Source organism: Colossoma macropomum, unplaced genomic scaffold, assembly GCF_904425465.1.
Source record: "Colossoma macropomum unplaced genomic scaffold, Colossoma_macropomum, whole genome shotgun sequence".
Classification (NCBI taxonomy): Eukaryota; Metazoa; Chordata; class Actinopteri; order Characiformes; family Serrasalmidae; genus Colossoma; species Colossoma macropomum.
In genome coordinates, this window is record NW_023494806.1 from 16,160,575 (window position 1) to 16,185,093 (window position 24,519).

The 24,519-nt window shown below is 39.4% G+C and overlaps 1 protein-coding gene across 1 annotated transcript; it reads left to right on the forward strand.

Moving 5' to 3' along the window:
* Window positions 1-1,836: 1,836 nt before the first annotated feature.
* tmem161b (transmembrane protein 161B) lies at window positions 1,837-24,222 on the forward strand. Its single transcript, XM_036598576.1, has 12 exons — window positions 1,837-2,161; window positions 10,048-10,151; window positions 10,741-10,827; window positions 13,566-13,663; window positions 13,769-13,925; window positions 16,541-16,692; window positions 17,740-17,800; window positions 17,929-18,069; window positions 19,203-19,316; window positions 20,966-21,140; window positions 22,366-22,462; window positions 22,576-24,222. The coding sequence occupies exons 1-12, from the start codon at window positions 2,159-2,161 to the stop codon at window positions 22,842-22,844; spliced, it is 1,458 nt and encodes a 485-aa protein (XP_036454469.1). The 5' UTR covers window positions 1,837-2,158; the 3' UTR covers window positions 22,845-24,222.
* The last annotated feature ends 297 nt before the right edge of the window (window positions 24,223-24,519 follow it).

Below are 24,519 nucleotides of genomic sequence, written 5' to 3' on the forward strand. Positions count from 1 at the left end.
CATATTCAACAGATTGTGGAAAGAAGAAAAGTTCTTTTTCTTTATTTTCAATAATAGTGTGATATTGTTTGAGGGGGTGACTTTGAGAGAATGTCAGGTAACCACATTTTGTGTATTAAAAAATTATATGGTAAAATTACCTAAAGCCTGTTATTTCCAAGTGTCACCCATTAACTTATTAGCCATTGTCAGCAAAGAACTCTTGCAAAAAATGAGGTTCCTGACAGCTGTCCCTATCATGCAAATTTATCTGATGATGAATTGTCATGTAAATCATTGGGATTAAAGATTTGTCTTTTCTTTTTCATTGTATGCAACTATTAAATTGGCTGATTACATGTGTAGCTTCGTAGCTAACACCGCCGGTACTGACATAAAATGACAGACACAAATGAATCAGTTACACAGAATCATGTGTAAAGTTAATCATAGCTATACTTTTGTTTTCCTGAGTAAAAAGCAAAAATCACTCATTCTGTTAGCATACATGCTAAAAACACACCCAACAAGTAAACATTACTCACACTGCCCTTTAAACATTTTGGAGCACCAAGCTCAAGTTAGAACTTTTTTGTTTTCATAAGTTCCATGATGTCTCAATAAATGCATTTATCGCTTAATTTACTTTTATTTGCCTCAACCCAACAAACTGTGACTTACTATGACTGTGAAAAATGACTGCAGTCGGCTTAAATCATTGAGATTGCCTCAAATAATTGTGATGAAATGATTGTCATAATTCTGACATGCCTAGTTCCTGGATGAGTTAACACATTTTTCAGTGATTAAATGCATTTTTCCTTGAAAAATGATAAATGACGTTTACTATACAAGTTACAGGTTACAAGAGTTAAAGTGGAGCTCCAACTTCTACATAATTAAACAGTTAAGATGTGAACAGTCATTCAGGAGGTTTGATGTGTAATGCTCCATTCTAGAGAAACTTACAGAGTCAGAATTGTTCACAGTGGTGGTGATAGGAACCAGACGTCCAAAGAGCTTAATGCCTCTGAATGCTCCCTCACAAGTTATTACATGAAATGGTTAGATCTATGCTCCCCGATGTCTGAGACATCGATTCATGATAGTTCTGTGATAAAGTTTGGCTTAAAATCTAATTTAAACCATTTATTTCAATCCATTCATGATGAAAGGGTACATGCGGGCGTTTTATGGCAAAATAGTTCCCATAGAAAACATATTTTTTTACAGATTTTCCACTATTTTACCTTCATCAACAATACATATAAAAACTCAGAGGGCACATGCAGAGTCAGTGGTTTTCAAAAGTAAATAAATTAGCTATTTGTCTTGTAGACATCGTGACCTCTTGGTCTTATCACCACCACTGTAAAGAAACGAGTCTCTAAGCTTTTATACAATAAACCATTTCACGTCAAGGCACTCAGTCAATCTGTTTGCAGCGCAAAAACTGTATAATTCAGAAATTTTGTGGAAGAAAAAAAATTGGTGGAGTTCCCCTTTTAAATGTCAGCCCAGTCGTAGAATCACACAAGTAACGAACTGGCTGGTTAGAAATGTCGACAGAAACAGTGACAGCTCCCAAGAAAATGTACACATATTTCATTATGACAAAGAAACCAAATCAAACACTAAAGGCGGCGTCAGTCAGAGAACCGCTCCCCTCTTAAACACCGGTAGGAAAACGTCACATGCGCTTTCGAGCCTGCCTCTGAACATGGGTCCTTTGGCTGACGAATGGGAGCTTGTTTATTTGCCTGTGTGCCGCCAAATCGAAATATAGTATAAATAGATAAATATCTTTCTTTCTGTATATGTGATGGTATGACGTTGTTTCTGATATACATTTACGTTAAATGGATCATTTTGAAGGTAAATTAACTCTATAGTTTTACACCGCACCGCAGGCGTTCTCGCTGTGTGCTCAGTACGCGGAATCCCAGCGTGACCTCTACTGCAGTTGAAAACAGTGAGTGGGGGGCTCAGGGTGGGCACAGTAATGTGAAGTTGGCAGTTCGTGTGGGTTTAAACTGGCCTCTTGACCCATTGCTGTCCAATAACAGCAGCGTAAAGCAGGCCTATGTGCTCCGCGCTGTCAGTCGCCTTTCCGACCCGGGGTGTTCAGAGTGACCGTCGGTGCTGAGCCCGCAGCAGCAGCAGCAGCAGCAGCAGCAACATGGTGAGTACAGCAGGCTAACGCTACGAGCCTGAAGTCGGTTTACCTATTGGCCGGTTTTTTAACAGAATTCTCCAGTTTCACCTTAAATGGTGCAGCAGTGACATTCTGGCGCCTCAGCAGTTACAGTCAGGATGTAACTGCTGCACCATTTAAGGTGGAACGGGATAATTCGAGCAAGAAGCTGGCGAATAGGTAGCTAGCCAACTTCAGGTTCATGCTAACGTTAACGCTAACATCTGCTGCTCAGTATATTCTCACAACCGATATCCCTCCACCTTCCTCACATTCATTACTGTGTCCGGTGTATGTACATGTTAGTCATTGTTTATGAACACAGTCATGAAAATATGAAGACAGGGCTGTCAAACATGTTCTCATTCACTTTGCAGGCAGGCTAGCATTAGCTAATGGGTCTGATGAGCCTTCTCTTCCTCCTCACGGCTGCTCTTTGCTTAAATGAATGGGTCACTGAAAAATTAAACTCACAGTTGTATCCTTACCCTAAATGCAGTTAGTCAGCCAAGACACGTTTAGTGTCTGAAGTTTGATTCATTGGTTTTGCACATGAGCTCCGATGCTAATGTAGCTGCAAATAATGTGTGAGAGACTTCTGTTAGCTTGGTTATATTAGCCTTGTACCTCCAGAGAAAAATTAACAATGCATACCATATAAAAGACAGACAGTTTCTATTAAACAATCTTTAAAAGATATACTGTTAACCTGTCTTGGCTGATCGACTATATTTCAAGGAGAAGAAAATTGTGTGAATTTTTTTAACTGAACCATTCATTTAAACCTAGATGAACATGTTTCAGTACTGCAGGTGTTGTTTTGGGCCTATGTGATGGTCCAACTCTGCTTGCTGTTTGCATAGAATTATTTTATGCTATGAAAGTAGTGTTCATTCTTAGCTGTTGCACCTGTGCATGACATTGGTTGATCAGGTGTACAGTACACTTCCAAGGGCTGCTTTTGACCTCGAGATGCCCTCCCGCTTGGAGACAGTATGTTTGCACTGTGCTTTAAGATAACAAGTGCAGCTGCATTGTTTGCAGTTGTGTACAATCCAAGAAAATCTTACTTTCTTGATCTATTCTGACAGTTTGTGCCATAATCTGACACTACAATTATAACTTAATATTATATTATTACTACGTATTAAGTGATTCACATGATCCCTATGTGCATTAAGTGCATTATATTTGTGAGTCATGTGACTTTGGCTATGTTATCATTGTATCCATTCAGACTCAAGCTGTATAGACGTCATAAAAATACATTCAGATGACTGTTGGTGTTTAAAACATAATGCCTAGTCGTTTTGATAGACAATGCCCTTTATATGAAGTCACATTAGCCTACTTGTTAGCTTTCTTTGCAGCTAAATCTCATTTTAGCCATGTCAGTAGGAGTGTTTTGAGTGTCTGCATGTGATTTCAGGGTATGTATCGAATTAACTTTATAGTACAGAAAACTCAGCATGTGAGTCATACAAGACCAGACTCCTCTCTTTTTGAATGGGGAGACAGACTTACCTAAAAACACAACATTTAAGGCTAAATTATCATTTAAAAAAATAAATTTGAAATCACTGGTGAAATGTAACAAAAATCCCAAATAGTTTGGAGCGTTTGGCTCAATAACACACAAAAAACAGGCTGTTCTGGCTACTGTGTTTGCGCGGATCTCTGCAACTGAGGGGGGGCTTTTCCCGCTTGCACCATAACCAGCAGGCTCATTGGCTGTTTCTGCTGAAGGGCAGGACGTCCTCTATAAACACACTCCATGATGAGTGTTACTAGCTTTCCCATTCATTTTCCAACCAGTGACTGGTCTCCTCCCATAAAGTCTCTGGTCTACCACAGAGGAGGATGGCCATAGACAAATGACATCACATCCTTGATGGTCTGTTGATGTTTGCACACACTTAAGTATCCCTAAATTTTAAAAGAGTGACAATACAACTTATGTTGTATTACATTGCATCATATTGATTCACATCATGTTGTATGGCGTTGAGTCATAACATCATATTTTATTGTTACTTTTTGTTGTACTGTGGCTATTATGTTAGTAGAAGTTGCCGTGGTACTCTGTCCTGATAAAAAGTGATCTACCGTCGTGAAGCAGAAAATCCAGAGTTAGATTGAACTAAGCTTAAAAGTAGCCATTTTAAGCCATACATCATGCTTTATGTGACATGGCCCTAGTCTAAAGAGCAGTTAGCTGTTTGTGTTTGCACTCAGAAGTTTTATGCATGGGGGATGCAGTGTGTTGCAGTAAACACTGTGTCTGTTAAGCCAGCGTCCTCGAACACCAGTCCTGACTCAAGAAGGACTTGCTATTAAGCTCATGAAAAGCATCAACCATGTTTTAGTTTTTTAAACATGAGTATTAAAAGTGATATCATTAAAACGCCTTCACTGTTAATCACATTAATCATTGTCACAGTTTGATGTATGCACTTAATGCAGCGTCGGCACAAGGCAGATGGGTGTATGTATATTTATAATATAAACTGATAACTGGCAAATGAGGCGCAGAAACCCTGACCATGCTGACCAATTACATTACTTAAATGAGAATTCTGATGATTCATACTCTAGGTGTTGACTCATGCTGTCAAATTGCAGGCATGCTGGCATTCCTCAGGCTGTGGTCCAACTACTGAAAATAGTAATCAAAATAATAACATTCTCAAAGTAATAACAATTTCTGTTCTTATTGTGCAGTCCTACCCATTAACGTACCTGTACCTTAGTACCCTGTAATCAGAGTGGTGCATGGCAAGTATAAGTGGATATCGTGGTCTTCAAGGACCCAAGTTTAGCTTACCGATCTGTGATTCTAGACCCACCAAGAGTCATTTGTTTCTGTCTTCAGATTTTGAGTGAAACTAGAACAAGATCAGACTCACTTGCTGCTCGTTCCCAATGTGCAATTTATCCAATTTATTTTTATTTTGTCCAATCTGTGTAATGATGTTGTGAAGAAAGTTGGCTAGCCAAGTGGTTGTGCATTACGTTTGAATGCTGTTTGCACTCAGATTTCTGTGCATGTGTTAGGCCTACCCACAAGTCTGCATGTTTTATATTAGTACATTCATTTATGTGCATGTTTTTGTTTTCTTTATTTTGCCTGACCAGTGTTGCAGTTTTAAGAAGTAAATAAAGTGAGCAAGCAAGTTCACTTGTTCTGTCTTTGAATGTGGCCAAAATGTCCATACTTCGATATGATACATTATGAAAAATAGCCAGTTGTCTCTTACTTTATTTGACATGCAATTTAAATAGGAAACTGATATTTTCATTTAAGAATTAAAAAAGCCAGTTTGGCCCATTAAAGAGCGGATGATGCTAATGGAATTGGCTAATCGAAAGCACTGGAAATGTGCTAGTGTGTGTTCATGTGATCATTTATGCAACACAGTGTGAGCTTTGGGTTTTAAAAGAAAGGCTAATAAAAATTGGTCAAAAAATGTGCCATAGGCCATTTCTTTATATTCAACCTTCTTGTTAATGTCTGGGTTAATGAGAGCGAGAGCGAGAGAGAGAGAGAGAGACACCCAACAAAAAACAGATTTCAGCTGAAATAAACGTAGAACTGTGGCTTACCTGTTTGGGAGCACTAGTGTTACACAAAAATTTAACATCATGCAAAAGAAATTATTTCAGAGCTTCTTTTATTATTTAAAAATAGGAAGTCAAAAAAAAAGGAAGTCTGTAGGTTTTCATGTGGGATGAGTAGAATAACGGAGGCGGCTAGATGAGCTAATAAACTAAAACTACAGCGAACCAGCACAAAGCTGGATGCTGATGGAGACTTGTCGTTTTCTACAGGTGTATTTATTTATTTTTTATTATTTTTTTTGGTTCCTCTCGACTGGGCGATGTGTCAACATGTTAGTTTATAAGAGAAGTATAGTTTAACTGTTTCTAGATTGTTTTGTTTCTAACATCAGTCTAGCCTATTTAGCAAGAAGATCTGCGCTATCTCTGCCCCTCCCTTGCATTTGTGTTTCGCAGTAGCAAAATATAATATGGTTTAAAATGTAAAAATACAAAATTGCCATTTTACTGAATTGTTGATCTGTATATTTTTTCCGTCTTCCTTTGATGAAACGCAACAAATACCCGTATAGTGATTTAAGTATGCAAATCCTCACATCTCGAATGGTTAAGTATTTGAGTTCGCATGCATGTCTCTAGCTCCTGCCAAGTTTTTCCAATTTACAAAAAATGCTATCTGAAAGAAATACAGAGCAGCACATCTTAAGAGCACTCTACAATGAAAACATGTCAAGTATCCCAACCGCTTCTGCTCACACCTATCTTTTTACAAGTTGCTGACACCGTGATCTCCTCTGGCCCAGGCCTAATTTGTGAAGAAGGGCCTGGCGATTGAGCTCTTGGACCTGCTGCTTATCTGCACTGGCCCCCCTCAGACCTCATTTGGCCCCTGTGTATTTTGGGTCAGTGCTACTGAGGGCAGATAGTGTACCCATGCTGCTTCAATTTTCCCCTCTGGAACTAGCCCCTTATGTGTCTCTTAGAGTCCCTTATAGTAATAGGTCAGGCCCACCCCTCCCACTTACTTCCAAGTGAGTGTACGTGTGGGCGAGAGACCCATATTTTCTGTGCCACACATACTGTAGAAATTTGTATGTTATATTTCCAGATTGATGGAGCACTCTTCTAACGGTTTTGGTTGGGTAAAAACAAAATGCTTCCAAGATAGTACCACTGTCATCTCGTGGACACTTGAATGAGTATGAGCCTTTAGTTTAGAAGTGTGTTTGCCAATCCAGCTGCCTTCTCGAGCCAAGACTCTGCTTTGTGAAAATACCCTGGATACTAAATGCCTATCTGCAGCAGTCGCAAAGGAAAAGAACCTAGACCTGTCCCTTTCTGCATAGCATAGTTATTAGCTGTCACTAAAAGTGTACTGTATATTGTGCTCCATCAGCATTCTGTAGATATAGGGCGAAGAAAAGCAACAGAAGCAGCCAATAAGAATGCACGAAAGAGGCACTGTTAAATAGTCCCCTTCCTACAAACACATTCCTTTCCACTTACGACCTAATTTCCTTTCCCTGGGTGACCTGTATTCTGTAGTGGATAATAATTCAGCCTCGATGGAACTGTGGTGTAATATTGTAGTTAAGATGTATTTTGTAGAGTCAGAAAGAGTCAGAAGCCAGGTTATTGGAACAGCTACTTGTATCGGGACAGGGACAAGTAGGACTGAGCAATTTTTAAGCAATAGAACACGAGAGGGACTGTGTTGACTAAACGCACCGTCATCTGTGTTTTCGAAACATTATGTTCAGTGAAATTTAACAAAACATTTAAAATATATATTTGATTGTGGTGTGTTAACTGTATTCACTGGTACAAGTAAATGTAACTTTGGATCACTTTTGATCCATTTTTTTCTCTTGCTTACTTCATGAGAAATTGATTTGAATAGCAATAACATGATGTCAAATCTATGCTTCTTAATGCTACTGTGACTGTTCTCGTAATGGACTCCTAGGTAGTGCACGGCAAGCAGGACTTGTGTCAGAATGATGCTCTTCTTGTTTGCATGGCTTTCTTGAAGTTATCCATAAAATTCTAGTACGTCCTAGTCATTGCAGGGGTAGTTCATAGGGCTGGTAGTCAAATGTAAGCAAAAAGGAGAACGAAGAGAGTACTTTTTTGCTTAGACTGTTTAGTTTTAGTTGACCAATAGACTGAGCATTTGATGATTGTTGCACAGGATGGAAGACAAGCCAGTTGTGTGGCCCACAAACCTACAAATCTGTAGTGCATGCCATTGACGTTATTAACTATGCCTTAAAACAGAAGAAAGGGGTTTGTTTTTATGTCCAAAAATCAACCCTAAAATGGTCTATTCATTGAAATCACTGAAAAGTTAACTTCATTGACTTCATCCCATTACAATTAAACAAGTGTTGATTCATCATGATTTCTTGTGGCCGAATGGCATAAGGAACAAGGGCTGAAACAGTTATTTGACGTTATCCATAATATCGATAATTTTGTCCCAAAAATTCCATTTTTGATTTTTACTTTTTCAAAGTGACGTCCAAAGAAAGCTCATCCTGTTACATTACTAATGTCAGTCACTGGAATACTGTGAGCCTTATCAGTTTCTGTTAATTAGATGTATTTAGCAGGCTTGTTAAAAAACTGTTAAACATTTGGCAGTTCGTCCCAATACAGTCTAGCTGCAGACATGCACTCTCAGCCACAGTGACGTCACATGCACATGCACTTTCTGCCACAATGGCAGGAGCAGCCTGGCACGTTAACACCTGGCTGCTTCTGTTTATTGAGTTAAGAGGAATCTTAATACAGTATCAGAATCATTGTTTTCTTTTTCTTTCTCAATAGCCATATCACTTAATCCATTTTCTGTACATAATATAGCTACAGAATTCAATTAGCTTTTTCTGCTGATAAACCCGACATAATGTCTTATCATTGTAGAAGGTTTTATTTTGTTAATTATCATACTACTTATCATACTACTACTACTACTTATCATACTACTCGCTGTTCGCTGTTTTTGCTGATCAAACCGACAGAACATTGTACTGACATCATTAATAGATGGGTGGTGCATGTCAACTAGTTAGCTAACTACATACAACTGGTTAATTAGGTTAAAATACAACTATTTTGTAATCATAGTTTGTGAAAAGAAATGAATTCTGCTTGTCCTGAAAAACTATTCACATATAACTTGTAGTGTGAAATAGCATATTAAAATGTTAAACTGGTTTAATGATGCTGCAGCTTCAAGAGTTCTCATGTTAATATATACTTTTTCCCTTTTTTTAATGGCATCACTTATTTTTAGCTATTGCTTATTACTTGCTGTAGCTCAAAATTATGTGCATGTGATGTTCTTTTCGTCATGGTAGTTTAGCTCTTGGTAAACAGTACTTCAGTTTGCCGGAACATTGCTATTTTATTTTTAATTTATTGATTCAGCTCTTCGGCTTTATTTAGGCCATATTTAAGCCGATTAATTAATTATTTGTCATTTAATTCACATGAATAATCAGCTATCAAAAATGTTCGTTTTTTTTGCAGACCCTATAAGAGACAGGTAGATCAGTTTCTCTTTCTGCATTTGGACATTAAATTTGTGTAGGTCATTCTCATAGACTTGAACACCTGTGCCTTCATTGATGATTTCCTCTTCCACCAGACCAGAGTGGCTTGCCAGCCATGTTGTCATAAAATCCCTGTGATTTCTGAAGTGGCTAGCCAAGCACATAGCAATTTGCAGAGATCGGAGGTAATTTGAATGCAGGTTCCTGTCTCTCCATCAAGTGCAGGACACCGACTGTGCCTCACTGGTGTGGATGGTAAGATTGCCCAGCAATGGCAGTAGTCCTCTCACACTAGCTGGAGTAGTTTGATGCTGGGTTGAAATGGCAGTTATGGTTTTTGGTACTTGACTGAATATTTGCAATATGCAGTCTGTTTTTGAAACTGAAATTGTTGTCTTTTCTCTTGGCTCAGCAGGCTCTCTGAAATGCAAGAAGAATTTTCATCTTGTCTGATATCTGACCGTGTCTTTGTCCGTAACTGTAAAAGATCATCCAAAAAAATTAAAGTTTATCATCCTCAAGCATATTTAAGAATAGTGAATGAATTTTTATTGCAGTGTTGCCATCAGTTGACATGGCTGGATATTTCCCCCTTTTAAATAACTTATTGCAAGTTAAAGTTAATAGAATTTAAAATAAATGTAATCAAAACTCTGTTTTAATGTAACTAAATACATATTTAACAGGTCTTTTTCTGTTAAATGTTATTAGCCTATTTTTGTTTTTATTATTTTTTTTCTCATGCCTTTTTCCCCTCAGGGTGTGATCAGCGTGCAGCTGGTGGTTACCATGGTAATGGCCTGCGTGATTCAGAAAATTATACCTCACTACTCCTTCGCAAGATGGCTCCTTTGCAGTGGCAGGTAATGAGGAAACGCTTTATCGTGACCCCTCCATTGCTGTAACTAATATCGCATCTCGGCACTTTGTTTCAAAGGCAGGTTCTTTTGGAATCAGCATAATCTACTTTGCGCAAGTCCTTTGCTTTTATTGTTAGTTTTAAGGGCCTACCAAAGATGCATCATTATGGCTCATCAGGAAACCAAAAGGCAGCATCAAAAAGTGGAATAACCCGAGAGGACCACCATGAGCCACGCCCGCTTCCCCCTAATTAGCGCCATATGTGTTTAGAGTAAACAGCTCCTCAGAACGGGCTCAATAATTCATCAGTACTTGTTTTTGGCTGTGAAACTTTTTTTTTCCTGGCTCAAGTGCAGGACTTGGAAGTTTTGCCCTGGAGAGTTCCATAATTAAGTTTTCATTAATGAATAAATAAACATAAAAAAACAACTGAAACCAGCACAGCCCTCTCAGGGCTCGTGACAAGATGGTTTCCAAACAAAGTTGAGGAGGTTGTGCTAAATGTTTGTCTTCTAATGCTACAAATAAGATTAGCTCATTTCACATTGTTACTCTTTCCTTACTCTTCTTATATTGCTTTGCATGTCTCAGTCTGCGCTGGTACCAGCATCCAACGGAAGATGAGTTGAGGAGCTTGGCTGGGAAGCACCAAAAAGGAGGGAAGAACAAGAAGGACAGGTAAGGACACATTAGTGTTCAGTTGAAATGCATGTCGAGGGTTGAAGAAGTCAGCTGAGACGTGTGTGTGTGTGTGTGTGCGTGTGTGTGTGTGTGTGTGTGTGTGTGTGTGAGGTGCCATGAAGAAATTAAAATCCAGTTATGAATATTAATGCTGTAAATTGCACTTGTCTGTGGTTGGAAAATTTTCACACAGCAAGTAGCAATTATGGCAAATGGTAAAGAAGCTTTCTTAAGTTCTCAAAAACCTTAAACATCCCTGTCGATACAATTGGTGTGATAACATGCAAGTGGAAAGTTCATTAGACTACACATAGTCGTCCCCTAACAGATGCGTCACGCAAGATTTTGCAAAACGTGCTCCCAGACTAATGATGATAAAGAAGGTAAGAGAGAAGCCAGCAGTCACGTGAACAGAGCTGTCAGGAAACCTGAATGAGCAGAAACAGCAGCTATGCAGAGAACAATAAGCAGTAAACTGCTCCGCTCCTCAGTCGTCTCTATTTCTACTCCCCACGCAAAACTCTTCTGCTAAAAAAGAAGCACAGTGATGCATGTCTAAAATTTCCACATAAGCAATACTGGCAATAATTCAACTCGTCGTGTTTGGAGAAAGTAGGGTTGAGTGTATAATCCCAAGAACACCATACTCATAGTGAAGTACGGAGGTGAGAGTTTCTTTCAGTGACCCTGAAAAGACACCAGAAAAAGACTTCAAATATACAAACAAAATAATTCAAGACTGGTTGCTAGAAAAGAAGATGAGAGTGTTTGTGTGATACAGAGTAGACAGTATCCTTGACTTGAAAATTTATGAAAGATTTTGAAGTTGTAAGCCCATCTGAAGGATCTCTGTAATCTTGGGGAATTGAAGATGGCTTGCCAAAAAGAAGGGACCAAAATTTGACCACAGTGTTGCCAAAAAGCTTATTAGTGTCTTATTGTAGATGTCTCAAAGCTGTAATTTCCAGCACTGGCTTTACAACCAAGTACTACATCAAGTACTTTTTTCTGCTTATGTATCTTTTCTTTTCACATTTTAAAAGTCAAAAAATCACTGTGTGTATATGTGTGTGTATGTGTATATATACACACACTGTAAGTAAACAAAAAGTATGAAAATTAGCTACCAGCCAATAACTGAGTGTTGTTCTGTGGGAGTTTGAATGCATTAAGGTATTTGTGATCCAACAAGCTAAAATATTTTGGGTCAAACATGAAGGTTCAACATCATTTTGAAACTATTACAAGTCATATCGCTATCTTATGTAGCTGCATAATCACAACATAGTATGTTGTCCATATTGTGCGGCCATAACATACACCAAGCTGGCGCTAAGAGAGAGTGCTGTTTCTCCTGTATTGGTTTGAATTCCTCACTGCTGTCTGCTAGTTCTGGCTGGGCTAATTCATAGATGACTTTCTACTGTCTGTGTGAAGATGTATGCTGAAGGTCAAGTGTGTTATGCTAATAATCCCTTAAAAAGCAAATGAGACAGTGTCCACTTGCCTTTTTTTTTCATCTTCAACCTTGTTATGTCCACCTTCTGTTATCATGCAAAAGCCCTTCTCTACTCTTTGGAGAGCTCCTGAGCCATTTTCTCAAGCAGGTACCCCGAGATCAAACGAAAGGAGCCTGTGATTCCTACAGTGCCATTGTGCTTGCGCCATGTTGAAGCCTAGAAGACTCCTTGGGACAGCTGGCCCAGAGCCATGGGGTGGAAGGCTCAAACACTGGCCCCTGTTGATTTTTAAGGCCTGTGCACCCACCCCTTCTCCTTCCAGTACCCCACTGTTCCAAGCAGATTCAACATTCATCGTCATATCTAGCCACTGCTCATGCAAACGGCCTTAGTACTGGGGGAAATATGTTTGAATTGAGCATTGTATGGACTTCGGCCAATTTTAGTTTTTTAAAACAAAAAGCTGTAATCCGCTGTTTGCAAATAAAAAAAAAGTGCAAATGCTAATTCTGAAGTCCAGGACAAGCCAGGTTCAGCATATCTGTCTATTATCTTTTGGGCTTAAGAGCACACTAATCAAATATTTCATATTTGACTTGTTCTTTATCTGTGCTGTGGAAAAAAAGCATTACTAAGTAAGTGAGTAATGCCTTTCCACCTTTGAGGGAGGAAAAATTGATATTTTCTTCTGTTTTCACTTCTCCAGTCCTTTTAAAATATACCTTTCAGCATTGAATTGCCAACAATTTTTGGATCTAAGGCGGTGCAAGTCCTGTCGCTGGAAACAAAGTTATATTTCCTTTGCTGTCAGCCCAACAAATCGCTAGTAACTGAGTTGCATTAAACAGGAACTGTTTCTATTTCACATTGCTGGTTGGTGTTCAGTCTCTAATAAGTGGAGGGGGTATCATCATGTGAGCACACCAGAATCTGTTTCATGAAAAAGAGGGAAACTATATAGAGCTCAGTATCAGTAATTGGATTTTGTCAAGCTGTAACTTATTGATATGGCCCACATTACAAACCTGGGAGCCTGTTTGCCTTGTAGGTATCTCCATTCATGGAGGGAGTTTCAGAAATGTGTTGTCATATTTCTCTGTTTTGAAATAAGCTTGCTTTGTTGATTTATAACTGGTTTGCATTCAGATCAACCAGTATAATAGGTAAGTTGCATGAAATTACATCAGACAGAACTAATTGCTGGAATCTAAGATGCATGAAAACTGCTGTATGCAATTCAGAATGAATCTCTTTTGTTTTTATTTGTACTTTTAGGAAATATAATGGGCACATAGACAACAAGCCACTGACCATTCCCAAGGACCTCGACCTTCAGCTGGAAACAAAATGTATTGCAGAAGTGGACACACTAGGTATATTCACTTCTGTCTGCTTCAGGTCATTAGAAGCCTGGTGTTCTTATGTATTCTGAAGTGCTCTCTTCACTGAAGATCTCATCACTTCTTCTTTTCTGCTAGCTCTGCACTACTTCCCAGAGTTTCAGTGGCTGGTGGACTTCACTGTGGCAGCAACAGCAGTGTACCTCATCACCGAGTTATATTTCTGCATGGCTGAGCCTAGTGGAGAGATGAACATCAGTGTCGTCTGGAGTCTGCTGGTGCTGGCCTTTGTCATGTATCCTTTATAAAACTAATGTCAAACGCTTTAAGGTTGATGCTCAGTGTTATGGAAGTGTTAAATCTGGATGTTCTCAGTTGTTGTTCTAGTTGTTCGTCATATGAGTGGTTCTCTAAAGTGTTCAAGAGCTGTCATAAATATTATGACACAATTTTTACCTTGACAGTCTGGGCTGTTTACTTCACAGGGGCCAACTGGTTCAGTACAGGGTAAAACAAGACTGTCCACACCGTTATAGCATTTTGGGGTTTTCGTGAGTTAACTGTCAGCGATATACAGTGTAGTCTGTAAGTATTTAGACAATGACAGTTTTGTTGTTTTGAATTCTGTAGATCAGCATATTGTATTAGACAAGACACTTGCTGAAGTTAATGGGGGATTCCACTGTAATAGATTCTATGTATAAATTGAAGAAATGTGCAGTACTGGATTTTGTCATAGAATAGTGTTGTGCTTAAAACCCCCTTAGCTGTGGTAAAATCACAATAATTCACCGGCTGTTGTGACTCATTGCTTATTAAGTATTTCACAAAGGCTTATAACACGGCTCGGCCAATCAGATGTAAGGACAGGAACTGTTTTATTAACATAACTGCTGAGAACTTGTACAAGCACTTTGTAATTTTGTAATGGATGACTCTCAGTCACTGCCTGATAAAAGAACACAAATGCCCAAAATGCTTAGCAAATTCATGCCATTAAGCCCATGTGATCAGTACTTGCGTATAAGATATGCACTGGTATTTGCACATTTTTGTTAGCATGATAAATACCTCATATCTTTGTTAGTCCCTGAGCATAATTGTATAAGAAAAGATTTTATTGTCAGCTTTTTCAAAAGACAAGTCCTCTGAACTGATCAATATAAACATTGTGATTCATTGGAGTTTGTACAGGCCTGTGAGTTCCAACAATGCTCCTGTTCCAATCACCTCACTTGAATTTCACTGAACATGCATCATCACCAGAGAAGATACCCAACACTTGGTAATCTCTCTGGACTTGGTAATCTCTTTCAGGCAGTTCATAGCCACATACTAAGCATAACCATTTTGATTATGATTTAAGACTGTGATGATTTGTTCAATTGCTTTTGGACCCATGAGACTGTGGGACTGTGTAAAAATGGCTGTGAGTCCTACATGGTTTAACCAATATAGACGTAAATGCACTTAAATAAATCTCACATTCTGCTTTGGTAACCTTATAGTTGTTGTTTGGTTTCAGATCCAGTGTGCTCTAAGAACGCTTTTAATATGTGATGCTCTTGGTATGTACGTGTTTAAAAACAACCTCCTTTGTGAGAAGTTCCATTTTTTGCGGTCAAAAAGCAGTTGGGTGAAAGGCAGGCCTTGACCACTATGTGATGTAAGGCACCCGAGTCAGCACCTGTTGCCTCTTACCTGCTACTTTTCTTCCTCGCTGGCCGCTAAATCACACACATTAACCCCAGCACAGTCCACGAGGATCAATCTCTCCCTGGCTATATGCATTGCCCCTCACCCACTCACTGCCTGCTACTGAAGATTGGACACCCAATTTTCATGGCCCACCAGACTGATTTGCCTGGGAAAAAGGACTGAGGGAATGGGGAAAGAGGGAGGCCGGCTGGCGGGATGATGAAGATGATGAGGATGATGATAGGCCTGTGTGAGTGCAAATGGATGGACGTGGTCAGGAAAGAGCCATTTTTTTCCAGGCTAGCTCCAGACAGAATGTGATGGAGAAATGACCTTGTCAAAGTGATGGTCACCGAGACATTTCCTTAGATGGCCTTTTGCGGTCCTCCGTGATTTTGCACTATGCAACCGCGTGATTGACCCTGGACCAGTGTAATCAGCTGTGGTAGATTCAGGCACACTGGCCTTATGAGAAGGCACATCTGGGCATCCTCCCACTGATAATAGGCTTTATCTTGTCTTTCTTTTTAAAAGTGGATGAATTAATTTACATCACAGGTTTCTCAGCTTGGAAAATGTCATTTTGGTATTTTGATTTGATAAGGCTTGTTTTTTGTAACTGGTTTTCTATTGCACTGTCCCTAATAGAGAGTCCAAAAGCTGAGCCTTTTGGTGGACATTGTCAGATGAGCTGATTTAGTCTTGAGAGATGACTAGGATAATGGAAAGTAGTCAACTAGATCGATACCCTGAAAGCGCTGATGTTGAACTCAATCAAAGGCTACTGCTTTTCTCAGGGGTCCACAGATCCCTTTGAGCCCATATTAATGTAGGATCAAAAAGATTTTGAGCCTCAAGTGGCGCTTTGGATTTGTAGGATTCAACAGGTATTACCTTGTATTGGTTAGCATTTACTTTCTCAGCGGTAGGTTATCTCAGATTTGGATATTGCACAGTAAGAAAAGATCCAGTTGCCCAGATGGGCCCCTGAATAAGAGGAATAGAAAGTTTACCAGGTGTGATAATAAGCATGAGCACTAATCAAAGTTAGAAATCAGTCTGTTTTCCCTAGGGAAAAAAGGAAGAAATAAAAAGAAGATTAGCAGGAGAATTGGAGCTCCACCGCCCGAAGCAGTGTTCTTGAAGTTCTCCATATTTTTTTTCCATAAGATATCTTTATGTACAACCACTCCTTAACGCATTTCCCCTTAGAAAGATCCTCTTCTCCCTCACTGCTCATTACTTTAAGCTGGAGGAAGGTGGGGAGCGCTCTCTTTGCATCACTTTTGCCTTCTTCTTCTTTGTCAAAGCCATGGCCATCCTTATTGTCACTGAGAACTACCTGGAGTTTGGACTTGAAACAGGTATGACCATTTTGTTTATGACCTACTACTATGCTGTATCTCAAAGTCCAGCCATATTTTGCCTTTGGTGCCATCTTGATTAGATGTTAGGTTTGGATCTGAGTTTGTCCTCTTGGGTTTATCTTGTTTGAGTTTTAGAAGAAACCTCATATTTTAGGTGTCAAAGCTTCTAGTTTTGAATTACCCCAAGTGGTCGAACTGACAAGAACATAGAAGACTATACCTATACAGCAGAGGCCTCCAAGTCTGGATCTCGAATAAAGTTTACAGTCCTGGATTTTGCCATTTCTGGTAGATATGGCACTGAGTGGCCAATGAGTCACATCAGTAGTTCACTTAACTACCAGTGATTACAAAATCCAGGATTAGAATCTGGATTTAAGGTCTGGATTTAAAGATCTCTGCTGTACAGCAAGGTTCCCAGATTCCTTATTTAGGTATTGCACGTTCTTATTTTAACTCATTTACCCATTACCCATTTCATAACAATATTGATGTTGGATTTATATATGTGTAAAGAACGTGATTTTCAGGTTTTTAACACAGGAGCACGCAGAAAATGACGATTAGGCCTGTCATAATTATTACATAGTTCCTTAATGGGGAGCCACTGCGTTTCGACAGCTAGGAGGCAAGATAGGTTTGTACTCTTAATAGTTGCATACAGTGAACAAAGACAGTCAAATTTATCACAGGTATTTATACGGCAATTAATCGTCAGCTAAAATTTTATGGTTGTGACAGGCCTGGGCGTGAATACATTTCATTGGCCATTTGTCCAACTTGGATGCACTGTTTCTCCTCTAGCAGCAGATTTGAACAAGTCAAACTCAGTTCAATACAGTTAAGCGTTCGATAGAGGGGTTAACAAGAGCTTGTTAATAAGCTGATGAGTTGAGTGAGGTGTGTTGGTAGCAGGATAGTCTTGGAACAAGATTAGGAAACACTATTACACGGAATATGCCAAAAGCCTGACATTTTTTAGAATGAGTGTTGCACTCAATGCTTAGAAAAGGCCAACTTTCATTGATTATCATTGTTTTACAGGTTTTGCAAATTTCTCTGAAAGTGCTGTGCAGTTTCTGGAGAACCAAGGTCTCGAGTCCCAGTGAGTAACGTGTGTGTGTATGTGTGTGTGTGTGTGTGTGTGTGTGTAGGTGTTCATGTACGTGTGTGTCTGTGTTTGTGTGCGATCCTGCTGTGAACAGGCTTTGCTTTCTGTCTGTTTCTCTCCAGGGGCCCTATATCCAAACTGACCTTTAAGCTGATTCTGGCTCTGCTCTGCTCTCTGATTGGAGCGTTCCTCACCTTCCCTGGTCTAAGATTGGCCCAGATGCATCTTGATGCCCTCACCCTGAACACTGGCAAAATGACACAGTGAGTGCCTTCAGAAGCCATCCTAGAAATAACCTGCAACACAATAAGTTCATTTGTAATAAAAAGCTACAGTAAAGATAATGGTCTAATGAATTTTTTTTTTCGCATGTCAGTAGTATGTTATTCTGTCTGCAGTTAGTAAATCTTGCGAATCTTGGTTCAACATATTGGTATGTCTACATAGTAGAGCTGCATGTTAATGGACGTTCTATTAATAATGCCGTCTAATGCAATTTCATTGTTTGAACACCAAAGTTTGCAAAAGATCACCAATAAACTCACTCCAGCATATATAAAGGGAAGTACTATAATTGCATTTGCTGCTATAGTGTGAACACTTCCAAATTTTAGCAATATTAGCTTTTGTAATACTGAGATCTTCGAAGGATCTTTTAACTATGACCTATTATTGATTCACCAGTTGTTAACTTATTGCAAGATGTATTGCATTTGGTATATGTAACATATGTAAGCACAATACTGCTATTTTGGCCATAATGTGCAGCTGTACTACACAGAATTGTTCATACATAATACTTTCCACCTCTTTTCTCTAGTCCATTTTCCTGACCACTGTTTGATACGTTTGCCCAACTGGCTCATCTTTTAGCGGCAAAAACGACCTGGTCACAGTAACCGCATTAGCATTTGCACATAATTCTCCACAGAGCATCAGCACATGACCTCCACCTTTTGTAGTCAGCAGATGAGTATTATTACAGATGGACCTAGTCTCCATTTCAGCCTGTGTGAGGCACCAGGGTGTATGTCAGAGGAGAGGGTGTCGATGAGGGGTCAGGAGCTGCACACTTCCCTCAGCTAATCCATTTCAGTGTGGCCGGCTCTCCAGACCTGCTCCCATTTCACTCCACAGCTTATAGTTACCCCTTTCTCTAGCCTGGATTACCCCCAACCTATCCCCTGTCCTTTTTAAATCCACCGTCTCTACCACTCTTCTTGGCTTAAGCCTGAGCTTGAGCCACGACTGTTTCTCGCTAGGGACTACTTTTATGATAGAAGTGCTCCAAGGCTGTTGACGGACTGCACTTAAGACCATGTGTTTTACGGGGATTCATGACAGAGTCTGAGTGAGTCTGAGTATGTGTTTCTCTTTTTTTCTGGACATTTCGCAGGACTTTGCTGCATATCAACTTCTTGGCCCCTCTTATAATGGTCCTGTTGTGGGTGAAGCCCATAACCAAGGATTACATAATGAATCCCACACTGGGGAAAGAAAGTGTGCCTTTGTAAGTTCCTTTATTTCCATTTCAGTGTTTGTGTAGCTTTGATGCTGTGAAGAACTTTTGTGTTTGCTTGTGAGCGTGTACTGTTGTATTCTCTGGGTACTTCTGTTTTGATATTTGATTTTATTTTATTTTCACAAAATGAAGCTTTTACTTGAAAAACTACAACAATGAAAATAAGTGATTTTATTTACTACTTTTAATGACATGCTTGAGTTTTAAGTCTGAGCTCAATCCAAACCACATTAAGTTTTGCAAATATAACCGCCCCCCCAAATCGGCCCAACACACCAAATAAAACCTGATAGAATAGCGCCAATTACCCTCTTATATAGTGACAATAATAATAATTAGATCATTGATAAATAAAAGAAAAAACAATGTAAGATAATATACTATAATACAATAATCAGCCATCCAAAATTAAGCTTAAATACAGCTTTAACAGATTTATTTATCAAGCAGTGCTTTTGAACAACATCCCAAATGTCTTGTAATCTGGAAAAATGCTGTCCAAAAAAGTTTTACATCATTTGAACACAGTGGCTGTCCTTTACATTGTATGAAACTTTCATGGTGAATGGACCAACAGAAATGCCCCAAATTACTTGGAAGAAACTTTACTGTGTCCTGTAAACAGAGCTTACACTTTTATTTATTTATTTATTTTTTTCGACATCGACATTTAAAACATAAATACTTTACAAACATATGAAACATTTGAAACATTTGGAAATTGATGTCTGAACCTGACAGGATTAGTGTGGTTTGGACAAATGTTTCAGGCACCACTATAAACATAGTAGGGTTTGACAGTTATACATAGTCAGTGGAAAACACCTACAGTGGGATCCAAAAGGTTGAACATTGAAAATCTGTCCGTTTTATTTATTTATTTATTTAAACCTGGATATAAACGCCAGTTATAGAATTTAAAAGAATTAAAACAAGAAGTTTTAACGACAAAGTTAGAACAAGCAAAATGAATTATTCAAGATTCTGCACTATTTCTATGGAACTATTCAAATTTAAGCAAATTTTAACCATGTTAAGGCCTTAGTACAACAAGGTTTTACCTCTTCCACTGAAGCTCATGTTCAGATTTGATTTGTTAAGAATGGATCTACTTGAAGGTTCTGTACAAATGTGTGGAGACGAGTGCATGCTGTCATTAAAGCAAAAGAGGGACGTACCAAGTACAAAGAAATTCTTAAATTCATGCAGTTTTTTCAAAGATTCTACTTTACACTCAGATTGGTATGCTGATATTATCATTTGTAATGAAAAACGTTTGTATTTAGTTAGAAAAAGATGCAAAATAAGCATTTTCACTAGTGGTCTCAGACACTACTGTACATGTTTAGATCTAAATAGTTTCTCAGAAGAATTTTGCCTTGAAGTCTGCTGTCGTTCGTCTAAAACATAACATACCCATAAGTAGGCTTTCTGCACTTGACAGATACTTCGATACTTCAGAATTAAATCCGTGTCATGATAAATATGCTAATATAATGAAAAAATAGCTGTTTGTAGTAAAACGAAATCAGATGTGAGATAAACTCGTTACAGGATCATATCATTGCAGAGAATACAAAATAAAATATGTTTACCACTTTTAATAAACATTCATTTAATCTTTCTTCAATGCCAAGGATGTCAGAGAAGACATATGACACTCTACGCCTGTGGGCCATCTTGCTGCTGTGTATGCTGAGATTGGCCATGATGCGCCACCACCTGCAGGCCTACCTCAACCTGGCCAAGAAGGGCGTGGAGCAGATGAAGAAGGAAGCAGGTCGCATAAGCACAGTGGACCTGCAGAAGATGGTGAGTGGACTGATGCACCCCTTTGTTCTGTGTTGTCCGTCTTTCTCATTGGATTATACCGAAAACGGAAAGTTGGTTCTTTAATGGCATACATTGGACCTTATTCAATAATATTTTTGTATTCTTAAATTTCTTGTAATGGTGAGCTCATATGAGCGTGCCAATTCAAATTCAGCTGATGCATGTAACTTCAAAAAAGTGCCGTAAATTACCTGCAAGATGAATGCCCACTGATTGTTAAAGAGAGTGTGCTCATAAGATTTGTGAATTAACATGTCTAAGACATTCTAGCATTAAAAGAAGGAATAAGCTACAAATATTTAAACTAATTTAAAAACTAAATGTGGAAGCTTATTTTTTTCAGTTTGAGATGCTGAATTTGCAATTTGAGATATTCAAAACATTATAAAGTTTACTGTATATAATTTTTTTTCTCAGAGGAAAAGAAATGGATACAAGCCTTAAGTCAAAAGCAGTTTTCTATCTTTAGAGAAAGGCACACCAATTGTACATGATTAATACATAAGTGTGGATCTTTCATTTGTACCTACATAAGAAACAAATATTTCTTACAACTGGTTCCATCATGAGGCCTACTGTCTCAATTATACTGTTCCAATAAATTATTCCAGTATTAAGCCAACCTCACATTTTCTCTGATGTAGCTCCTGTTACAATTCCAACATCAAATGAGCGTCTAAGTCATTCTTTGGTACCATGTTGACTGGTAAGATGAGAAGGAATCGCTGCCCCCACCAGACACAGGTGTATAAATGTGTCCAGATGCCTACATCCACCATTCGCTCAAGATTGCTACATTAGCATGGCGGCATCCTTCAATGGCAGAAATGTGTCGGTATGAAAAAGGATGGGGTGGTATTGTTGCCCTCGGAGCTCCAAAATGAGCCTACTATTTGGGCTTAGCAGAGCCTCAGTCGAGATCAAAACCCCCAGCACTCCAAAGCTTGAGCTGAGGAAAAGAGCCTGTTTGATGTGCCAAGCCATAAGTGAGGTTCACAAATGGCTGCGGCGGCGTCTGGTCTTACAGCCATCCGCGGAATTTATGAGTTTTCGGTCCCTTCTCCATAGTTAAGCTCCCACTGAACGTTCTCCATAAGTCTGTTTGATGAGCTCCTCTTGCCCTGAAGTAGCTTGTTTTTGAAGTGGATTTGTGTAAATGAGCTGTTTTTAACTGCAAATATGTTTTCTTCCCTTTTCTGCCCAGGTCGCTCGTGTCTTTTACTACTTATGTGTGATAGCTCTTCAGTATGTGGCGCCCCTGGTGATGCTGCTGCACATGACTTTGCTGCTAAAAACGTTAGGTGAGTAGATCAGGTGTGCTGTTCTGCAGCATGTATGTTGAAGGTGAAAAGGCTTCAACTTGTTTCCGCAAATCTCAGGTTTTCTGATCTTTGCTTAAACTGTCTCCTCTCAGGTGGACATTCCTGGGGGATTTACCCTGAAGACAATAGTTCGCCTTGCGTTGTGAATGAAGACTCTGAAGCTGCCACACTTGGGCAAGGAGAGGCACAAGGTACACAAACGGTAGCCCAGTTGTCTGTGGCTTTAGGGGGACTGAGGACCGTTTTCACCCCTTTGCTTTTTCGTGGCCTCCTCTCTTTTCTCACCTGGTGGATCGCTGCCTGTTTATTCTCCACGTCCCTCTTTGGCCTCTTCTACCACCAGTACCTAATGGCTGCATAGTCAGCGAGGTGCGGTGTGCCTCAGGGGCCACCACGAAGGCCAATGCTAAAGCAGATAGGACTGCACAGCTCAAGGCCCAGGAACTCCATCCGCCATCTCTCTCACGACCATATCAGAGTTCCTCTCTTTACGGGCTTCCTCCATGGACTGTTGTCCTTTTTTAAAGGCTCAAGGTCAAGTTCAGGCAACCGTAACAAACAATAACAATAATAGTAATAATAATGAGTAATGATGATGTATCGTTCATAGTGGCGGTAAATGTGAATGGAAGGGTGTCTCCTAAAGGGGCTTTTGCTAATTTCAGATGGCATAGCATCCTTGGATAAGCAGAGGGATACATTTTTATGAGCCTTTTTTGTTTGTTTTAAACACACTGAGGGACACTTTTTATGTGCATTGCTAATGATTTATTGAGATACTGTATTTTTAGAGCTGAGCTGAATGGAAGATGGATGATGTGCAAAAAACAAGCAGGTTTTATAAACGTGATTTTTAAAGTCAGTTTTTACATTTGCCTCCTCCAACATACAAACATGGCTATGCTGTAGGGGGGATTTTCACCCCAGTGTTAAAACAGAAGGAAATGAGTATTGTGGTCTACGGTTATAGCACTAAGGCACTGGTCAGTGTAGGGGTGTGTCCTAATTAAATGTCCATTTTGTTTGTTTGGTCTGCATGGAGGGTGGCAGCAAGTGGTTAACAAGCCTCCCCGTATGAAGAGTCATGTGTGACTGTAAAAGACTGAGCTAATTTAACTGTATGTGAGGGTGTGTATGTGCACGTGCGTGTGCGTGAAGGAACAAGCGTTAGTATAAAGACATCAGTGCCTGCGGGCTGCAGCTGACCCCTGCTGCTGGTGGGCATAAATCTAAAAAGGGCATTTTGAACAAGAAAGGAGCGATCTTGGAAAACGATCTAAAAAGCACTGGCCTCCGCTCTTCTCCTGCCCCTCCTTTATCGTTTAACTGGTCAAACATTTCGCTTTGAATCTAGGGTCCAGCGTGATCAAACAGAGCCTGTGAGCGCGCTCCACATGTTCCCGTGTCACCCCTATTGATTTGCTGTCACGGATCTAGTATTCGGATTGATTTCCGTTTAGCTTTTATATTAAGGTGCCAAGTATGCTTGTAACCCCTAATCTGTTGTGAGTGTAACATCTGCTTGTGTCCATTCTCAGCGATCGCACCATATGGCCTGCTGTGAATTGTAAGTGTTAACACTCAGATGTACTCTTCGTTGTACAAGTAGTGGTGAGGGGGGGAGAAAAAAAACTCATGGCTTCTTTACAAAGAGAGTTCAGTGCGTTTCATGTACTTCAGTATAGCAGTGCATGAAGCCGAAACATACTGAATTTAATGAAGCATCGGTCTGTTTAAAACATGGGTTTTGCACTACGGCTCATTCAAGCAGCACACATAGAAAAGAAGCATATCATTTTGTTTCGCAAATATGTCATTTCCATTTTTGTTCCGTTTTAATTTGTATTGAATTGGTGTTTTCCTAAAAATAAGTCTTATCCTCATTCTCTCTCCACTAGGAATTTCTGGAGAGCATGCACAATATGAATGTATCAATCCTGCCTGACTTTCAAGTGTAGTTTTACCGTATGATTTGTTTTTAATTCATTCATTCATTAACTCTGCTGATTCACACAAAATGTATTGCTGATGAACTT